Source organism: Lissotriton helveticus, chromosome 3_1, assembly GCF_964261635.1.
Source record: "Lissotriton helveticus chromosome 3_1, aLisHel1.1, whole genome shotgun sequence".
NCBI lineage: Eukaryota > Metazoa > Chordata > Amphibia > Caudata > Salamandridae > Lissotriton > Lissotriton helveticus.
This window is the reverse complement of record NC_136061.1, coordinates 91,004,067-91,022,274: the sequence shown is the minus strand read 5'-3', so window position 1 is coordinate 91,022,274 and position 18,208 is coordinate 91,004,067. Positions and strand designations below refer to the sequence as shown.

The 18,208-nt window shown below is 40.7% G+C and overlaps 1 protein-coding gene across 1 annotated transcript in view; it reads left to right on the top strand.

The window, feature by feature from the left end:
• The window catches only part of SGSM2 (small G protein signaling modulator 2), a 929,300-nt gene that overhangs the window by 866,094 nt on the left and 44,998 nt on the right, over nt 1-18,208 (top strand). The window contains exons 16-17 of the mRNA XM_078683529.1: nt 764-946; nt 7,120-7,527. Of these exons, the coding sequence (XP_078539655.1) occupies nt 764-946; nt 7,120-7,527 (591 nt within the window). The remainder of the gene's footprint in view (nt 1-763; nt 947-7,119; nt 7,528-18,208) is intronic.

The following is an 18,208-nucleotide window of genomic DNA, read 5'->3' as shown; positions in this document are numbered from 1 at the left end:
ATCGAAAGTAACAAAAGAAAAGTGCAGCCGCCATTATTCCAGAATAGGCGTGTCATACTGGGTAAATACATTTTTAAAAACCTTGCTGTTGTCCTGCCTATAGGCAGGCAGGAGAAAGCCCTTTAACAAAAGAGTGCTCAGAGGCTGTAATTAAAACCTACAGAGTAACAATATATATAACAGAGCATGTCGTCATGGGAGCTTACAAGAAGATAAAAGGCAGTGCTAAGGAGAGACTACTAAGCCTATTGACCAATGAAAAGCTACCATTTACAAATGACAATGACAGTAGCCAATTAAAAAGGTGGGCAGAGCTGATGGTCATATCCTGAATACAGCATTTCTCGAAAAGACAGCTCAAGCGCGGTTTAGGCAAGACTTAATAACGTTAGTAAGGATGAGGCTGGCCACAGTGACCTCATTGGATCACATCAGTTATATGATGCCATCGATGTAAATGCCAGTCGATCATTTCCAATAATCCTGATTGCGATACATGTGATTTCAAAGGCTTGCTGGTGCCATTGCCAATTATGCCTTGTTTATACAAGGCAGCAGTTTTGAAACCTAAACAAATGGCGACTTCTTTTTTGTGAGACACTATTAGCAGATATGTATGTCTGGAAATACCATTAACAAGCTGCTGTAGTAATTGCTACCCGCCATAATCCATTGCTAGCCCGACTGAACACATGGACCCTGAGATGGTCTTGCGACATTTGTATTAATGCAGGAACTGACTGCGAGTTTTATTTCTTCTTAGGTGGATGAACTGATTGCTAACCACTATCAGAAGGTCATGGCGGAGTGGAAGGCATGTGAGGTGATTGTAAAGCAAAGAGAGAAGGAGTCCCATTCTGCTATTTTTGCCAAATTTTCATCTGGGAGCAGCATTGACAGCCACGTTCAACGCTTGATCCACCGGGACTCCACCATCAGCAATGACGTATGGTCTTCTTAACATATACAAAGTTGGCAAACTATAAAGTAAATGGGTTTTATTTTATTGGAAACTGTTGATGGACTGTGTTAGAGTGACACATAACAAAGGTGGTCATAAGTGGGGGCTCATCATATGAAAGCTGAAGGGCATGTGTACCTTGCTTAAGTCAGCTTCGCTTTCCTTCAGATCACCCTTGGACCACATGCCCATTCCCTTTCACACCATCTAATGTGTGAGTTGCCTCCTCGACATTGCTTCATTCTAGCTAATTACTTGGCAACTTGACACAAATACCATCCATTCATTCCTTTCCCCAAAGGATGTATTGAAAGTAACACTTCTACATCTAAAAAGGCGAGGCACTGAAAAAATAACTCTTGAATTATAAATTTACTAGAGTTTATAAGCCTTACGGTCTTCCTATAATAGTCCAAAATAGCACTAGGAGATGAGTAGACAGAGTGCATATTCCACTTTCTTTCGTATAGTATTAATTGTAACATGATATAATGTAATGGCATTTATAGGGCTAATTGGTGATCATTGGGAACTTTAATACATCAATTCTTATATTCAGGTTTTAATATTGGTGGTTGCACCGGTTTCTCTTCCCCAATGCTCTCTCCTGAGCATATGTAGGTGTCATCTTGTAATGTTAAATTAGCATGTCTGCTTTTTTCTAGCCGGGTCTTGTGTGCCATCTTTGAGGTTGAAATAGCAGCCTGCAGCTACCAATATATAGATGGCTCATGAGAACTTACTTTTATCAATTTTTCAGAAGAACTATGGGTCTGTTTATGGGTTTGCAGTAAACTCCTTTGGGGGCGGTCCGGAATCATTAATTAGGTCAATATGGGGTTTAATCCCTGGATCCCAGGTTTAGTGTTCCCACAACCGTAAGACCCATGTATAGGAACAATGTACTACTCAAAGTCAGACGGCGGTAACACCTCCCCGTCACAGATTACCAAGCCGCCCCACTTGTTATCAGGCTCTATTTGTACTTGGGCAGAGACAGTGGCTCCACACAGGTCTAAGTCCCAGCACCCAGCAAGGCCATCAAAGGTATTACCTTTTAATTCCTAGTGGTGGTTGGCCCAGGGCATGGAAGGCATATGCATGAAGCTACACACCCTCAGACGGAGAAAGTTGAGGCCTTGTGCGACTTTGAGAGTGACGATGAGGAGTTTGAGGATGTTATTTAATCAAACTAAGATGTATACTGCTAGAATTTAACAGAACACCAGCCACATCCTCCCAAATATAAACCTATCCCTCTATTTTTCACATTGTCTTTTCATTAAAAAAATACTTTTTTAATAAAGACATGAAAATGACCCAATATACCTTCAAATTTGTGTCCTTTACCTACAGGGTACAGATAGCTGTTACCTTACAACATTTTAATAATTGTTAAAAGAGACTAGTCTGTAGTGTAGAACAATGGGTTATTATTGGGTAGATGTGGTGCCATCGCAAGCAATACAACCACAAACATGTCAGAATAAAGCACAGATGTGATATTTCAGACCTGAGCATGACACCCTGGTAGATGTGGTAGAGAACAGACAGGCGTAACTTTAGAAAATATGTAAAGTACTTAGCAGTAACAAAATAGTTAAATAGTCAAAACACAACACAATAAAAATCCCAAAACCATTGTATAAAAATAGCAGCACAGGCGGGCAGCAGTCCTTTTCAGCAGCAAACCAGCAGAGTGACAATCCTTTCAGCAGCACAGCATTCCTTCATCCTAGCAGAGTCTACACGTCCAGAAGTGTACTGAATTGTTGGTGTAGGGGTCCAATCGTAATGGCAGGTGCACACTTTGAAGGAGAAGAAGCTTCTAGAGGTTTCCACCCCTTCACATTCCCGAGGTGGCTGGCATCCTCTTCCTCCCTATCCTGGCCTCAGCTTGTAAAACCCTTTGTGAAAGGGCTCAGGCTAAGTCTTTGTGATGTGCAAGTGTGGTCGGTGTCAGCTCCTCCCCCTTGTCAAATCAGACTAGCCCATCCTACCAACACCTAACTTCCCTTTGTCTCTTTGTCTGAGAGTAATACACAAAGACAAACTTCCAGCTAGACCCAGTCATGTGACCCAGAATCAGACTGCAGGCACCAAATGGTTGATACAAGAAAATGTCAAAGTGGCAGTTTCAGAACTTTGACTAATAATCTGACTTTACCATTAAAGAGGGTTTTTAATTATAATTCTTTAGACACATAACTTGATCTGTCTACCTCCCCCCAATTGGAAGTTACAGCTTATTAAATGTAAAAAGGTAACTTCAACGTGATCTTATTTTACCAGGTTAAAATAGAAGTTCAAAACTGAACACACAGGCTAAAATGGCCATGTTTAAAGGCCTACTGCAGTGGGTGGCACAATCATTTCTGCAGGCCCACTAGTAGCATTTAATTTGCAGGCCCTGGGTACATGTAATACCATTTTACTAGGTGAGTTAAATATGCCAATTTAGGTGTAAGCCAGTTTCACCATTTTTTAAGGAGAGAGCACAAGCACTTTAGCTCTGGTTAGCATGGATAAAGTGCACGGAGTCCTAAGGCCTACAAAAACGAATTCAGCAAAAAATAGAGGGTAAAGGCAAAATAGATGGGCATGACCCTGTAGAGAGTGCCAGGTCTAGCACAAGCATTCATCAAACAAATATACAAATGTTGAAATATTTTATTTAATTTGCATGCAAATAAAAAAAATCTTCATTTTAATTGGAAGTTTGAAGCTTTTCTAAATTCAATAGAGGCCACTCATTATCTATATTTCTGATGCACTTGCACTTCTCCCATAAGTCAATCTGAAGATACTACCTTAATTTCTAGCTTCCATTTTCAAATTTCTTTTCATTTACAGAATATTTTAACATTTTCAATTGTACATTTTACTTCTTTATTTATAAACACTTTAGTAATCTGCAAAATCATTTAACTTTCTAAGCAGTCACGGACTCCCTGAGTAGACTTCCCGAACCCTCAGCGTTCCCCAGACAACAGATTAAAAACCACTGACATAAGTCATTGCATCTACTGTGGGAGCAGCAGTTTCTGCACCTCAGTAAGGGGAAACACTAGCAGGGGCACCTGCCTGTAGGCTAGTGCTATTTAGCCACTGGGGTCTCAGACATGTAAAGTGTGTTAAAAAATAAAACACAACACATCAGGAAGCCCTCCAGTTTACCATGAGTTTAATGTAAAAATAGTAAGCAGTTCAGAAAAATTGTGTTTCACTCCAAATGCATACTTTGAATCTCTTCGGTGGCAAAAATGCATGCTTTTGTGAAAGCTATAAGCTCTGCAACCTGAACAGAGCTCACATTTAATAAATGACAAATTTACCAAATCTCATAACACAGTACATACAGCATAGCCAGCAACTATGACACCATCATTGTTTCTGAGACATAATCAAAGTATGTTAACTCCTAGTTAAGAACAGGCATTTAACTCAGTTAAATCCACACTGCATTTGGTTACATGTACAGGTAACTTTTCTGGTGGGTGTTAAAGAGGCAGGGTTCATGGCTGGAAACCTGGTCAGGGGGATGTGGGGAGGTGGACAACAATACAATTTCATACCAGGACAATCGAGCTGTATAGATATGCTGCTTTTTGCAGTAAGGAGAAGTGCAACCACAGAATGTTAAACAGCAAAGTTAAAGGAGAACTTAGCACAATGTTCTCATATTTCAGATTTTCACCCGTATCGATAAACCCAAAGCATGGCAAAAACATAGCAGAGATTGAACAATTAACCCCTTCGCTGCGGGGTTAATTCCCCCGCGGTGCGGGGGGGAGAGATGGGCCGTGCGCGGCGCATCGGTGCCCATGACGAGTCCATCTCGTCATGCTGCTCAGTGTAGCTGGGCTCATGACGAGCTGGACTCGTCTTGACTCTGCCCACTGCAATAGAACCCCCGCACCGGCGTGGAATTCCCCGTGCGGGGGAGTGCCGCGCCGTTATGACGAGCCCAGCTCGTCATGAGCATGGATAGGGTTAAAGAGTAATAAGCGATGGGCTTTTTTTTGATCCACATCCTCTGTACCAACACTACAAGTGCACATCTATGATGCTCAAAGTAAAAGTTTTGGTATAATGGAATCTTAATGCAGGTGCACTGGCTAGCCCTGCTTAATTTTCACAAATACTTTTTCAGCTTTACAAGACCACTGCAAAGGCACTTGGGCGTCTTTTAAGACATGATCCTGCAAAATCTTTATTATTTCGGCATAGCCCAGTATCCACTGTCTGTAATATCCAGCCATGCTTTGAAAATACCGTAACATGGACACAGTTGCAGGGCAAGGCAACTTAACAATGTCTTCAACTCATTCAGCAAAAAATGCGGGGGACCACATAAAAAGAAACAATTTTTCCCAGATGGCAATAGGTTTGTACATCAGTTGAGCACTGGAGCTACACAGATAAAACTGACTTCCAGAGGACAAACGTACATTATTTGAAAAATATACTTGCTATATTTGGTTCTTCATTTTGGTAAGAAATTGGATTATTATTTGGGGTGGTGACTACTCAGCTCAAGGAATAATCACAACCTTTGTCAGGGTGTACCCTTAAAGTCACTAAATTACCCTGCTCATCCCGGCTGTAGCAATGGCATAGAACAGACAGGCTTAATTTAGGGCAATGTGTAAAGTATGTATGCAGTACCCAAATAGTAATTAAAGTCAAAATACAACACAATAAAAATCACAAAATCGAATTAAAATATAGCATAATATCCAATAAACAAAATAACACCAATATGACAAAAATGCAATAAGGTAAATGAGGGATAAGAATGTTTTTAAGTTTTAAGTAGTAACAGCACCGGGACCTAGGTGCAATTTGATGCTGACCGCGACGTAACACGGGCCGGATACACCAACCAGGCTCAACCTGGTCAAAGATTTTACCTTCTGACACTAGTCCATTATGTCACATTCCACCACAAAAGTACACTTCTAAAGCCCCACTGGATCCCAGGAGAGGCATTTGGAGAATCAAAGGGTGGAAGGTAAAACTGACAGCAGAGTCCGGTCCGAGTTGTCACTGGTCATCTGGGGCAGTTGCAGAAAAAGGCCAATTGTAGCTTCTTGTGTCCCAGTAGCTTTAACAGGAGGCCAGCCTCATGAATAATGATACCACCGTATAGTTTGATGTTACTTCTAATATTGGAGGGGATATTGTGAATATGGGGTACAGCAGCCATTGGAGATGAAATGTGGTTTGAGGTTGTCAGCAAAGGGATTTGCATTCACTTGATATATACATTTGTAATTTAATGCTGGGTATTAAACCTCCCTAAATAGACCTTGGACTGTTCTTAATCCCTACCAGGAGAGAGTCAAGTGCTACAATGGGTACTTGCTTCCCAGTAATGCAGACAATTGCAGATGTATTACTTGCTCAGGAATCCCTTCCTACACAACTAATAACCCAATTTCTTAAATAGTCCACCCCAAATGTTTTGAATTTGTTCGAAGACTTTTATCCTAAATTTACACAATTGAGGGTGTGGTTGGATTTTGGACTTGTATTTTCCGTATTTTGTACATCTGAATCACATAAATCACCATCATATCCAGAGGGTAGCCCATCAGAGACAAAATAACATCTTGACATTTTAATAAATTGCCGGGTAGAACAACGGTTATTCATTGTGGTGCTTACTGTCATCTGGCTTCTACTAGATATTTCAAAATCTGTGACAAGTTTCGTTTTCTGCAAAATGTAACACATTAGTTTTAGCTATAGGTATAATGCTTCCACAGCTAATCATATGCCATATTGTAGGAAATACAATTTGCAAGAGTGCTTTACATATACCTCTTCTTTACGTGGTATTATGCAATGCAGCCCCTAAAATGTGTGCATTGAGTGTAGTACTTTCATTAGGCCTGTTTTCCAGAACAAACCAGATGTGCAAATGCTCATAACTGGTCCTCTTGATTGAAGAACAATAGCATGGTTGAACATCAATAATGATTATCTTATTTTGTTATCTTGAAATAGATTTATGTACTTAATAGCTAATTCGCTCATGTAATACAGATTCTCTTAATGAACTGTTGCTAGAACTTTAAGTAGCAGTGTGATTACTTAATTACAGATAATGTGATTCTAGTATATACTAACAGATCTTAATTTTTTTTTTTTAGGTGTTTATGTCTTCAGATGAAATGGATGTACCCGATAGGGATGTAAAAGGTCGCGATGACCCATCAGCAACAGGAAACGCTGGTGCAACAGTCGCCGTAGTAGGAGCTGACCAACAGTCGGTGGAATTTGACTCACCGGATTCTGGTCTTCCTTCCTCTCGCAACTACTCTGTGACCTCAGGCATTCTTTCCAGTATTGATGATGGGCAAAGTATCTGCTTTGAAGATGGCGCAGAGGAAGAATCAAGCACAGAGTCTGAACGGACAGAGATGTCAACAGGCCATCCACGCAAACCTCTGCGCCGGGCAGAACCTCAGGATTCACTGACGGAGGACCAGCTGTGCTCCCAGTTAGAGTATCTAGCAACTGGGGAGGACATCTCATCAATGTGTCCTACATCTTACACAGTACGTTATTCTCTTGTAGAAGAGCATTTTTAATTATAACTTGACTGTAGGGTATCAAATTCCCATCAAAGGTCATAATATTTGTCTGGTATGCATCCTAAAAAATATGTTTTGCAACTATAAGAAATTATTTTGACGATTGTATGAATTCATGCAATGTCATAAATTTACACTTCATTTCAGACACAGTTTTTCCTTTAAAAGGGGTTATTGGATAGGTTTAAGATGTTACCTTTTCTTAAGGTACCAGACATGTACGAGAGGCAACATATTTGGGCACAAGGGAAATATTCCAACTTTTAGGGTGCAATTTAACAGTCACTTTGATATTGGGAATTCCATCATGCAACATGGCAAAACTCTTACAGCCTTATTCCTCAACGGGCCGTTTTGCGAGCCCCTAATAGCGATTCATAGCGAATCGCTATTAAGGACTCGCAAAACGGTATTCATGTAGGAATTGCTAAATAAATAGCGATTCCTACACATTCCTTATTTGCGAGTAGCAAATTGCTAATCGCAAATAAGGAATAACTCCCCATTCATTCCTATGGGCCAAAAGGCCCATAGGAATGAATGGGGAGGCCCATAGGAATGAATGGGGAGTATTCCTTATTTGCGATTAGCAATTTGCTACTCGCAAATAAGATAGCGATTTAAAGGGTGCCAGGGGTGTCCAAAGGACACCCTGTAGCACCCCTTAAATGCAAATTGAAACAGGTGTTGCGCACACACATGTCCAAAGGACATGTGTGTGTGCAACATGCAACTTACAAAAAGGCTTTTAAAAGCATTTTTCTAAGTTTTTGCTATTTACCGAGTGGTCTGACCTCTCAGTAAATAGCGGCCCGAAATTGCGAATTAGCAATTTAAAAATGGTTGATGAATTGCATTTAAGGAATCTCAAATAGAGATTCCTTAAATGTAATTCCTCGCAATTTAGCGAATTAGCAATTACCGATTTTTGCATTTGGGATGATGAATCCCAAATGCAAAAATTGCGCTCGCAAAGGGCTAGATTTTCAGATTCTGGCCCTTTGCGAGCGCAATTTGGCTTGATGAATCAGGCTGTTATTGTTTTGGAATTTTCATCTCTTTACCATGGCGGGTAACTTTTTTTCAGTGGTGGTTTTGCACATGAACAAAAATCTAATATAGAATTATTGCACTCGTTGTGGGAGATTTTCTAAGAATGTGCGCCGTGTTTGATCACAAAAGTTACGTAATTCGGCGCAAAATCTTTTTTTCATAATTTACTTTCCAGCGCTAAACTTGTTTTGCGCTGGAAATAAAAAAGTAATGCGAAGCAGCGCATGGCACTTCTTTGCATTACTTTGCTCCAACGGGGCATACCAAGGGTGGTGCATGGGTGTTCCCATGAAACCTCCCAAGGTTTCCCCCGCTAAACCCCATTTACTAAATAATGTAGATTGGGTTTAGCGTGAGAAAACGGCGCCCTTTTCAAGTAGGTGCAAGGAGGGAGAAATGCTTTAATTACTCCTTGCTTTTCCAACTTTGCATGTGTGCTGCACTTTACAGCACACATACAAAGTAGGAAAATGCTTAAAGTGAGTCTGTGCATAGTATTTGGTACTGGACGGGTTCCTTGCAGTACAAAACCTATGCTAGAGTCACAGAGACACCTTTGTACCATGTCGCAAAGGTGTCTCTGTGGCGCACCGCAGCTGATTTCAGTGCTGGCGCAAATGAGAGGGGAGAAGAGTGCCTTATTTTAGTAAATAGGACACTCTCCTCCTCTCTCCTTTTTACGTAGCGCTGCGCAGCATTACTGCTGCTGCAGTGCGCTATGTGAAATAATAGTAAATCTGTCCCATTGACAGTACACACATTCATTTAAAGACCCTTGCACACAATGGCAGCCATAGGGTCATTCAGCCTGTGACCTGTAATCCAAAAGAGAACCCAAGTGTACAACTCTCAGTTCATAAACAACATGATAAATGTATAATGTAATTGGTTCCAAAGAAGTCTGCATTTACTGTGTTGGACCACGGTGATAGCAATCTTAATTTGTATCCAAAATACATTGACCCATTACCGGTAAAAACATTACTAACAAATAATACTTGTTCTATATTGAGCCTTAATAATCTCCCCTCACTGAACTCAGATCCAATGAGAATAGTAGCATTATGCAAAGAGGAATATTTTCAATTTAAATCTAAGATCAATTTGTACTTATTATGGTCATATCACTGGCACTTGCCTATGCAACATTTATTCTTCATCATTAGGAAATGTTCAGAGGAGAGCAACTTAGTAAATATTTGTTAATCCCTCTGGGTGTCTGCAGCATGATTTTGCTGTAGATGTTCTCTTGTTTATTTTGCTAATGTATTCCCTAAAATGTTTTGCAGCCTGAAGAGTTTCCCAGTATTTGATTTGTGTGAGCTGGCAGTGGTCCATGTTTTTGTGGAGTGTCTGTATGTCGCAGACGGGGTAGGTGCTTTTGAGCCGCACCCGAGCAGATTTCCCGGTAAGGTGCTGGGCTTCTGACGCCACTAGCCCTTGGAGCACTTCTCATTTTTGTAATTGGGTCACATCAGGAACGTTCCTACTATTTAGTTGCATCCAATCTATAGGGTTCACAGGTTTGGCCCATCCTGATTTCATAGAGGGTTCTTTACCCCTTTCAAACTATTATTTACGTGCACTATTTATTTTACATTCGATCTTCCGGTCCTGATGAAGCGCCACGGATCATCATGACCGCATGAGGGCAAAACATGTCGACCCTTTAGTTACCCAGGCACATTGAGCCATTTTTTTATTCTGACAAGGGTACCGTCATATTAAACACAGTACTTTGGTACCCGTAGCCAGTTTTAACCTTGCGCGCTCTGACCCACCCTTCACATAGGACTCACCCCTCACACCCGCACGCATCATGTGACATTTGCAAAAGATCTCCGCTAAAGCGACCCTTCGGGGGACCCATAGGGCATTGCGGCACAGGCCCGACGAGAAGCAAACGCCTGATGATGAAGCATGGCATCCTTTGGGGTGTGTGAGGGCAACAAGAGGCAAGACGTGCTCTTCCCTCTCACATGTGAGGTTTAGATTTAGGGCACGGCCTTTCGAACTCTCCCTACACTCTTTAGTACCCTTTAAAGTGAGACCCATAGGGCATTGCGGCACAGGCCCGACGAGGAGCAAACGCCTGATGATGAAGCATGGCATCCTTTGGGGTGTGTGAGGGCAACAAGAGGCAAGACGTGCTCTTCCCTCTCACAAGTGGGGTTTAGACTTAGGGCACGACCTTTCGAACTCTCCCTACACTCTTTAGTACCCTTTAAAGTGAGTGGGTGAGGGGCAGGGACTGAGTCTCACCCCAAGTATGAAGATCCCAGATCCTCTGCTCTTCTGGAACTTTCAGCCAGGGTGTTGGTTTATTATTTGTTTTTAATGATTCCCCTATTTCTAAAATTAATCTAAAGTCTTCACACCTGATTTGATAAAAAGATTCCTTAAATAAAATTGTGGATGATTAAACATGGATGAAGAAACTACAGCTTCTATAATCTGTGTTTGCCAAAAGACCACAATAAAAGTAAATGTTCAATGTGTTCTCACTAATTGAAGTAACGGAACAGCATCACTTTCGCAACACAAGTCTCAATGATTATCCATGATAAGATTCTCCTTCCCCCGTTCTGGAACATGGTCCATATTAGTTTTCACCCTGTAACATTTTTCGTTTTGAGAACTGCTGTCTGGTTTTACTGATCAAACTGCTTTGGTTTATATGATTTATTATGTACATTAACCAAGAGTGTCGAAATAAACCTGAACTCAAAAAAGAGGAGCCAATAAAACAGTGACTCAGTCCACATTACCCCTCAATCACACATCACGGTGACATCTGCTTTTATTATTGAATGAGATAAAATAATTATTGATCGGTGGGTACTATCCACAGCAGAGGAAATTTTCCTTAAACTACCATTACATTATCCATCAAACTAGGACAAAACAAGCAAAAACTATCAACTAACCATTGAGGGTGGAAGTGGTCACTGCCCAATTGGAATCTGGGGTAATCAACGAAGCAGCCCAGTACTCAAACGACTGTTCATTAGGATGTATGACGTTACAACGCATACTTTTACAACGTCTACCTTTACATCGTAAGTTTTACAACGCATACCATTACAACGCATAATGCTTTTGGGCGCTGGATAGTGAATAGTTTAATTTACTATTCCAACTCCAGTCCCCGTGGATAGTAGGGAAGGTTATTGGATAGTAAATTAACCTATTCCCTATCCTAGAGCGCCCCCCAGAGCAATGCGTTGTAATAGTTTGCGTTGTAAAAGTTTGCGTTGTAAAAGTTGCGTTGTAATGGTAGTTCGTTGTAAAAGTTTCGTTGTAAAGGTTGTATACCGTTCATTAACACCAATCCTGGATTTATATTTACTTAACAAGTATGTCAAAAGAATGCGTTTCAAAATGACACTCCAAAAAGTTGTCCCACTTTTGCGATCTGTACTAGATTTGAGGGATGTGCGATGCATTCCATATCCCTGTACATCTGGCACATTGAAAATGCCTAAAGTTTGTTGTAAGTAGTAAACATCATCAATTCAAATGGCCACTATTCTGCATAAAATCAGCCAGGAGGTGTATTTGCAAAATGTCTGGTAGTGGTGGTAGCACATTTATGTTGCCTCAGTATTTATGTCTGTTCTTACATATCTGATTGGTTGTTTAAGGTAAGAGCAGTGCAGAAAAGTCACATTCACAATTAATTGAATGTATTTGCATAAGTTAATTACAATTGCATTACAATAAAACCATTAAAAGTAAAAAGAAACAATACACAGCAGTTAAAAACTCTGGTAAGGTGCAATAGTTGAGTCCTAGCATTTGACTCTATGCTTCTTCACATGTGTGTACTTTGTCCGGTCCCCTGTGAAAGTAGCAGCCATCTGGCTCCTCGTCTGCAGGGCTTATTTTGTTATCATTCCGCACGCTGTTACTCTTCCTCTTATAGAGTGGTTATACTTATCGACTGTGTTGGGAAGTGTTCTTTCACCGTCCTGTTTTTTTTTTGTTGTTTTTTTTAATAGTCCAGTTTCAGCGTTTGGACCTTACAAGGGCTGAGATGGGGGGCAGTTCCAGGGCACATAGCACCTCTGATCAGTTGTACAAATCTTCCCCAGCGGGCCAGGATGTGAGGTTCTTTTTGTGAAAAACATACTGCCGAGACCTCATGGCAAGTGGTTACATTTTCTCTCAGACGTAGTTCTCTCAGAAGAATCCTCCTTTCTGTAGTTAAGGTCGGGCAACAGCATAGGAGGTGTAGCCATGATTCACATTTGTAATCACAGTTGGCAGGCTTCTTCCGTGTTTTGGTATGCTTCCGTAATTAAAAGAGCCATCAATCGCATGCACATAATCTCTCTCCTGGTCTTAGGGTTCAGCGGGACATTAAGGTAGGGCAGAGGTGTATTTACTAGGTATGAATCATTCAGCGGGGTCACAAAGGATAAGGTTTTTAATGTGGCCTGGTCTTGCTGGAACTAGACTAACTGGATTTGTTTATTAATATGCGATTTCCAGATGGCGTATGAAATGCAGGGGAGAGCAAGTGCAGGTTTATTAAGTTCAAGGGAGGTCATGGCTCTCGTGAGCTGTTTATTCCATGGCGAGCCCGTTTTTTCGAATGTGTCTCTGAGGCAGCTCGGAGACTTTAAAACTCAGATATAATGTTTTAGAAAGTCGGCCTCAAGGGTTAATGATTGTTTGACCAGCCCAAGCTCCAGCCTAAGTCTTGCCCTGAAGAGGTGTTTAGGAAGTAGAAAGATTTTTTTGTAAGCCACACATTGAGCCTGCTCTAGAATTTCCGAACATGCTCCAGGAAACGCTTGATGCCCATACGAGAGTGCTGGGAGAAGAGAAGCTTGAGTGACCTTTCTGATGCCCACAGCTGAGGGACTTTTTACTTGTTGTTCAATTTTATCAGACCATATGTTATGGCAGTACATTTGTTAGTCAGTTCCTTTTTAATGGGCAGAGTGTATTGCTGGTTCTGTAAACCAGACCCCCAAGTACTTGTATTTCTGCACCAGATTGATTGTCCCGGGGCCTATGGTACATGTAATATGTTTTTTGTGCTTTTGCCTGCCTATTATTATAATTCTGGTCTTTTCTGAGTTAATGGTAAGGTAATTCGATGTGCTGTATTGATGTAAACTTGTCAGGGCTCGTTGGTGGGCCACTTTGGTGTGATCCATGATGACTATGTCATCTGCGTACTGGAGAATGTGTAGGGATCGATTGCCTAGTCGAGGGGGGGCCAGGCTGGTGGTGACAAGAGCTTTTCCCAGGTCTGCCGTGTACAGGTTGAAAAGGAGGGGAGCCAGCACGCAACCTTGTTTCAGACCTCCGGTCATACAGATTTTAGCAGAGAGATGTGGGGCCTGCTTTCAAATGTACCCAGGTTTCCAAATATAGGGACATTATGGCTGTTAGAAGTGAGATGTAATGCCCCAGTGTGCTAGTTTCTTCCACAGCAGATGTCTGTCGACCTTGTCAAAGACTGCTGTTAGGTCAACAAAGCAGCAAAAGAGTGGAGGTTGGTCCGGCTGGGTGGCTTGGTGACCAAGGGCCAATAGAGCAATTATGTTGTCAGTTGTAGTAGCTCTGCCTCGGAAGAAGTTTGATAGAAAGGGAGCAGCTCGTTTTCTTCTGCCCAAGTCTCTAGTTTTTCCAAAAGGATACGTGCACTTACATATCTGATTGGTTGTTTAAGGCAAGAGCATAGCAGAAAAGTCACATTCACAATTAACAGACCATTCATTAAATATGTTTTTGTTTTTTTGTTTCTTAAAATCATTAAAGATAGAATAACACATTCATTATATAAATTAGAACATTAGAATGTTGAGAGCTCTATTGAAGATGATGGAGTGGATCAAGGCTAAAAATGGTTGGTATAAGCCTTATGCTCCAACATTCCCATGTTTTAATTTAGAAAATTTTACCCATAGTGGGTGGGATTTTCTAATAACCTTAGAGCCCTCCTAACTCAGGTTATACCAGTTGTCAATGGTGCTCTTTTTTTCGTTATATGCACTATCCTGCTTCTCAGATTCTAACTCCTGTTCAGGGCCTTTAACAACCGATATAGCCCTTGGCTAAAGGCTATAAGGCTAGTAAACATTGATAGTTATTATACAATCCATCACAATGTAAAATACAAATGGAACAATGACAAAACCAATAATAACTTACAGTATTACAGTAAATCAAAACAGTATAAAAACAAAAAACTTAAGAAGGACCTCACATGATCAAATCTTGTTAAATGACTTGCAAACATCAACACCAGTAGGGGTCCTGTAATATCTGCAAATAAATATGAGCAGGTCTAACTTGTCCCAAATTGAATTTCTTAAAAACCGGGATAAGATAACGCTTACGTCGTTGTTTATGAAAAAAGCACAAAACATAATAAAGTGCATGGTGTCTTAAAGAGAAACTGAATCACAAGAACTGAGTGAGCATAACCACTTGTTGGGAACACTCAGGAGCTAAGGCACTCATTCTAAAGTGGGTCAGTAGAAAATAAGGTCTGCTGTTAGCCAGAAATATCAGATAAGGTATTAACGCAGGTACCATTTTTCAGAAGGCCATAAGATCTTAACAGAAGATTTACTCAGGCTCTTCTCTGAGCCCCCTTAAAAGACGATTCTAGTCCATTGTGGACCTGCTTTGCCTATTGATTCTGGCCTAAACGTAGGTCTGGATGACCAAGTGCCAAACTATGGGCCTAACAGAATTAACTCAAACAGAAAGCCAAATTAAAGGAGAGCATAATTTAATAAGATCAGCAAGTTATCCCTACTCCAGTTTTTCATGGAAAATGTACAATGAACAACTATGGAGAAATGATAAAAGATGTCTGAAAACCCTATTTTGGTCAATGTACAGATAGAGGACATTAATGTAACCCCAAATATTAGAGCCATGCTATGCAATAGCAGCAGATGTAGCTTAATAAATATTAATCTGGTCTTGCATGAATTTATTACCCAAGCATGAAGTGAAATTCAACACAACTGCAATAAATCTGCAGAATAATTTTCTTTTGCTATTTTATAAATAAAACCATGTATTGGATAAGTAAAAAAGCACTCCCAGATAAGAAAAACTTTGGACCTTGCACTTAAGTTGATCTTTAACTGTAAAAACTCTGGACCTAGTTAATTTGGGGTCCACTATCATAATGTGATCAAGTAGTGGCTTAGGACAATATCCAGTCATTGGAATAGGACAGCATGATAAGTATATAATAATCCTAGAATAGACGCTGGCACACCCAACTGGGATCAAAACATTCTTCGATTTGATTATTATGTCAAGTGAAAAGAAAAGGGGCAAATATACTACCTTGACAGAATCTAACCCACTTTGAGGGTTAAAGAATCAGTAAATTCTCCCCAGGGTCCACAGCTGACTTTAGCAGTAATGTTTGAGTCGAAGTCGCGTACAAAATTAAGAATGTTAGTATCTAACCTGAAAGAATGATGGACCAAAGTTTGCTGCAATTAACACAGTCAAAACTGAACTAAAGTCCTTAAAAACCAGGTGTACTGAACCCTGTTTCGCTAGAGTATATTTGTGGATAATAAGATTCAGGCACTGATCATTTGTGCCCAATCCCAGTCTTAATCATATAATGGAGGTCAGACATTATATAATATTCATGGGTTATTCTAGTAAGTTTATCCAAAAGAATGCAACACGCTATCTTAACAACTGAATCGGTTATAGAAATTGTATATAACAACTGGGATAACTTTTACTAGCCTTTTTAAAAACTGGGACTATCAAAGAGTGTGATGAGAAGTGTGGTAACCTGGTCTCAAAAGCAGCATCCATGGTCATGGTTAATAGAGGAAATAGGATCATGCTCTTATTTATCAATTGGGACCCGGTCAGAGCAGGAGCCTTACACTATTGTATTTAACACTTCCAGACCATTCATTTATTGCACAACCTGGGGTTTTCAATCAATATCTAAAGATCTTGTTTGCAACCATGTGAGATGCAGAATGCTGTACAGCGGCACCGTCTCTTTGCAGTGGTGGCAAAATCATATTCAACATCAGAAAGATTGTTAGCAATTGAAGCACTGATCTGTCTTTAGCAGATGTCATATTCTCTCATTGTGAGGAAGGTGATGAAATTGTAGTTTATGATGGCATCATGCATTAAGTTGGTTCAGAGAGTACTTTAGAAATGTACTTTCCAGGGAAGTTTAGCACATGAGTGACATTAGTTAGTGTCTGGCCCAGAGTGCCACACAAATACAGTTTTGGAACAAAACATATTTACTCCCGGGCAAATCAATTCCAGGCCCTCAGCCGAAAATTGCAATGACCTCGGATGTCCCATATAGTGACCATTGTAGGTGTATGGTCAACAATACAAGCCTGGCAGCACATCATTTTGCTGCAGTGACTACACTGCATGAGCAGTGTAGTCTTACATAAGCCTTTTAGAAGGCTATTTACAATACAGTGGTGTTGGTACACACATGCAGGTCAAGTATGAATTATATTTCGTAACAATTGGCCACACTCTCTTTAGTTATCAAAGTGGGTGCATCAAATTTTCATTGCACCAGTATCGTCAGATATGTCTGCGGGCAGAGCACCTGCAGGGGGTGCGCAACAGTTTTGCAGATGTCGTAAGCAGATCTATCAAGAGACTCGTGAATGGGAAATTGGTGCAGTGGTTTTGGAGAAATATTTTCAAAGGTGGGGGACCAATCCCAGTGGGTCCACTGATCTTTTCATCCGTTGATAAAATGGAATCAGTGATTTGGGTAGCAAGATGTTATCAGTTATATCTCAAAATCACCAAGAAACCTCCTCAGGGAAAATGAGCATTGAATAAATTTGCCTGTTATAGACGGCAAGACCTTGCACAGGATGTGAATCTACAACACTTCAAGCAACAAAATGCTTGTTAGAGTTAACTAAAGCTTTCCACTCAAATGCCAAGCATGTAACATAAACACAGAATGTACAGTAGGACAGTCTGATAACAGTGCTCTGGTCATAGTCTAGTGTCTTAACGGCATTCTTTCGTCTAAGGATTTAGATCCTTTTCTCAGGATCTTGTGATTTGGGAGATCAGAATATTTGCCCAAGATTCAGTATTCTGAGCATGAATCCTTGCCACTGGATTTTGTAAAATGAGGTCTAAAACTGTACAGCAGGATCCAGTGTTCTGAGGTATGAATTGTTGCCTGTTTTGGTGTACCAACACTACCTTTAAATTCACAGAACCCAATCAAACCACTCTATTTTTTTTTTTTTTTTTTTTATTTGAGTTTTATATAGCACTTGCTAGACCCGGAGGTATCAGAGCGCTTTACATAAGGATCCACAAAATTACATCAGTTACAACTTACATCAGTTACTAGAAAACTTTTCAAGAGCGTCGGAAGATGGAATAAATGGAGCTTAGAAGGATAAGGGGGTGGGGTAAAGGTATAGGAGGGAGAAAGGATGGAGATAGGATGGATGGAGAGACGAAGGAGAGTCTGCCCAAAGTCCAGCTGGGTAGGTGACGGCCAAGGGGGATGTCCACAGCCCATCTCCTCTATAGCTATCAGGTAGCTCCACGGACATCAGGCACCTGCGCC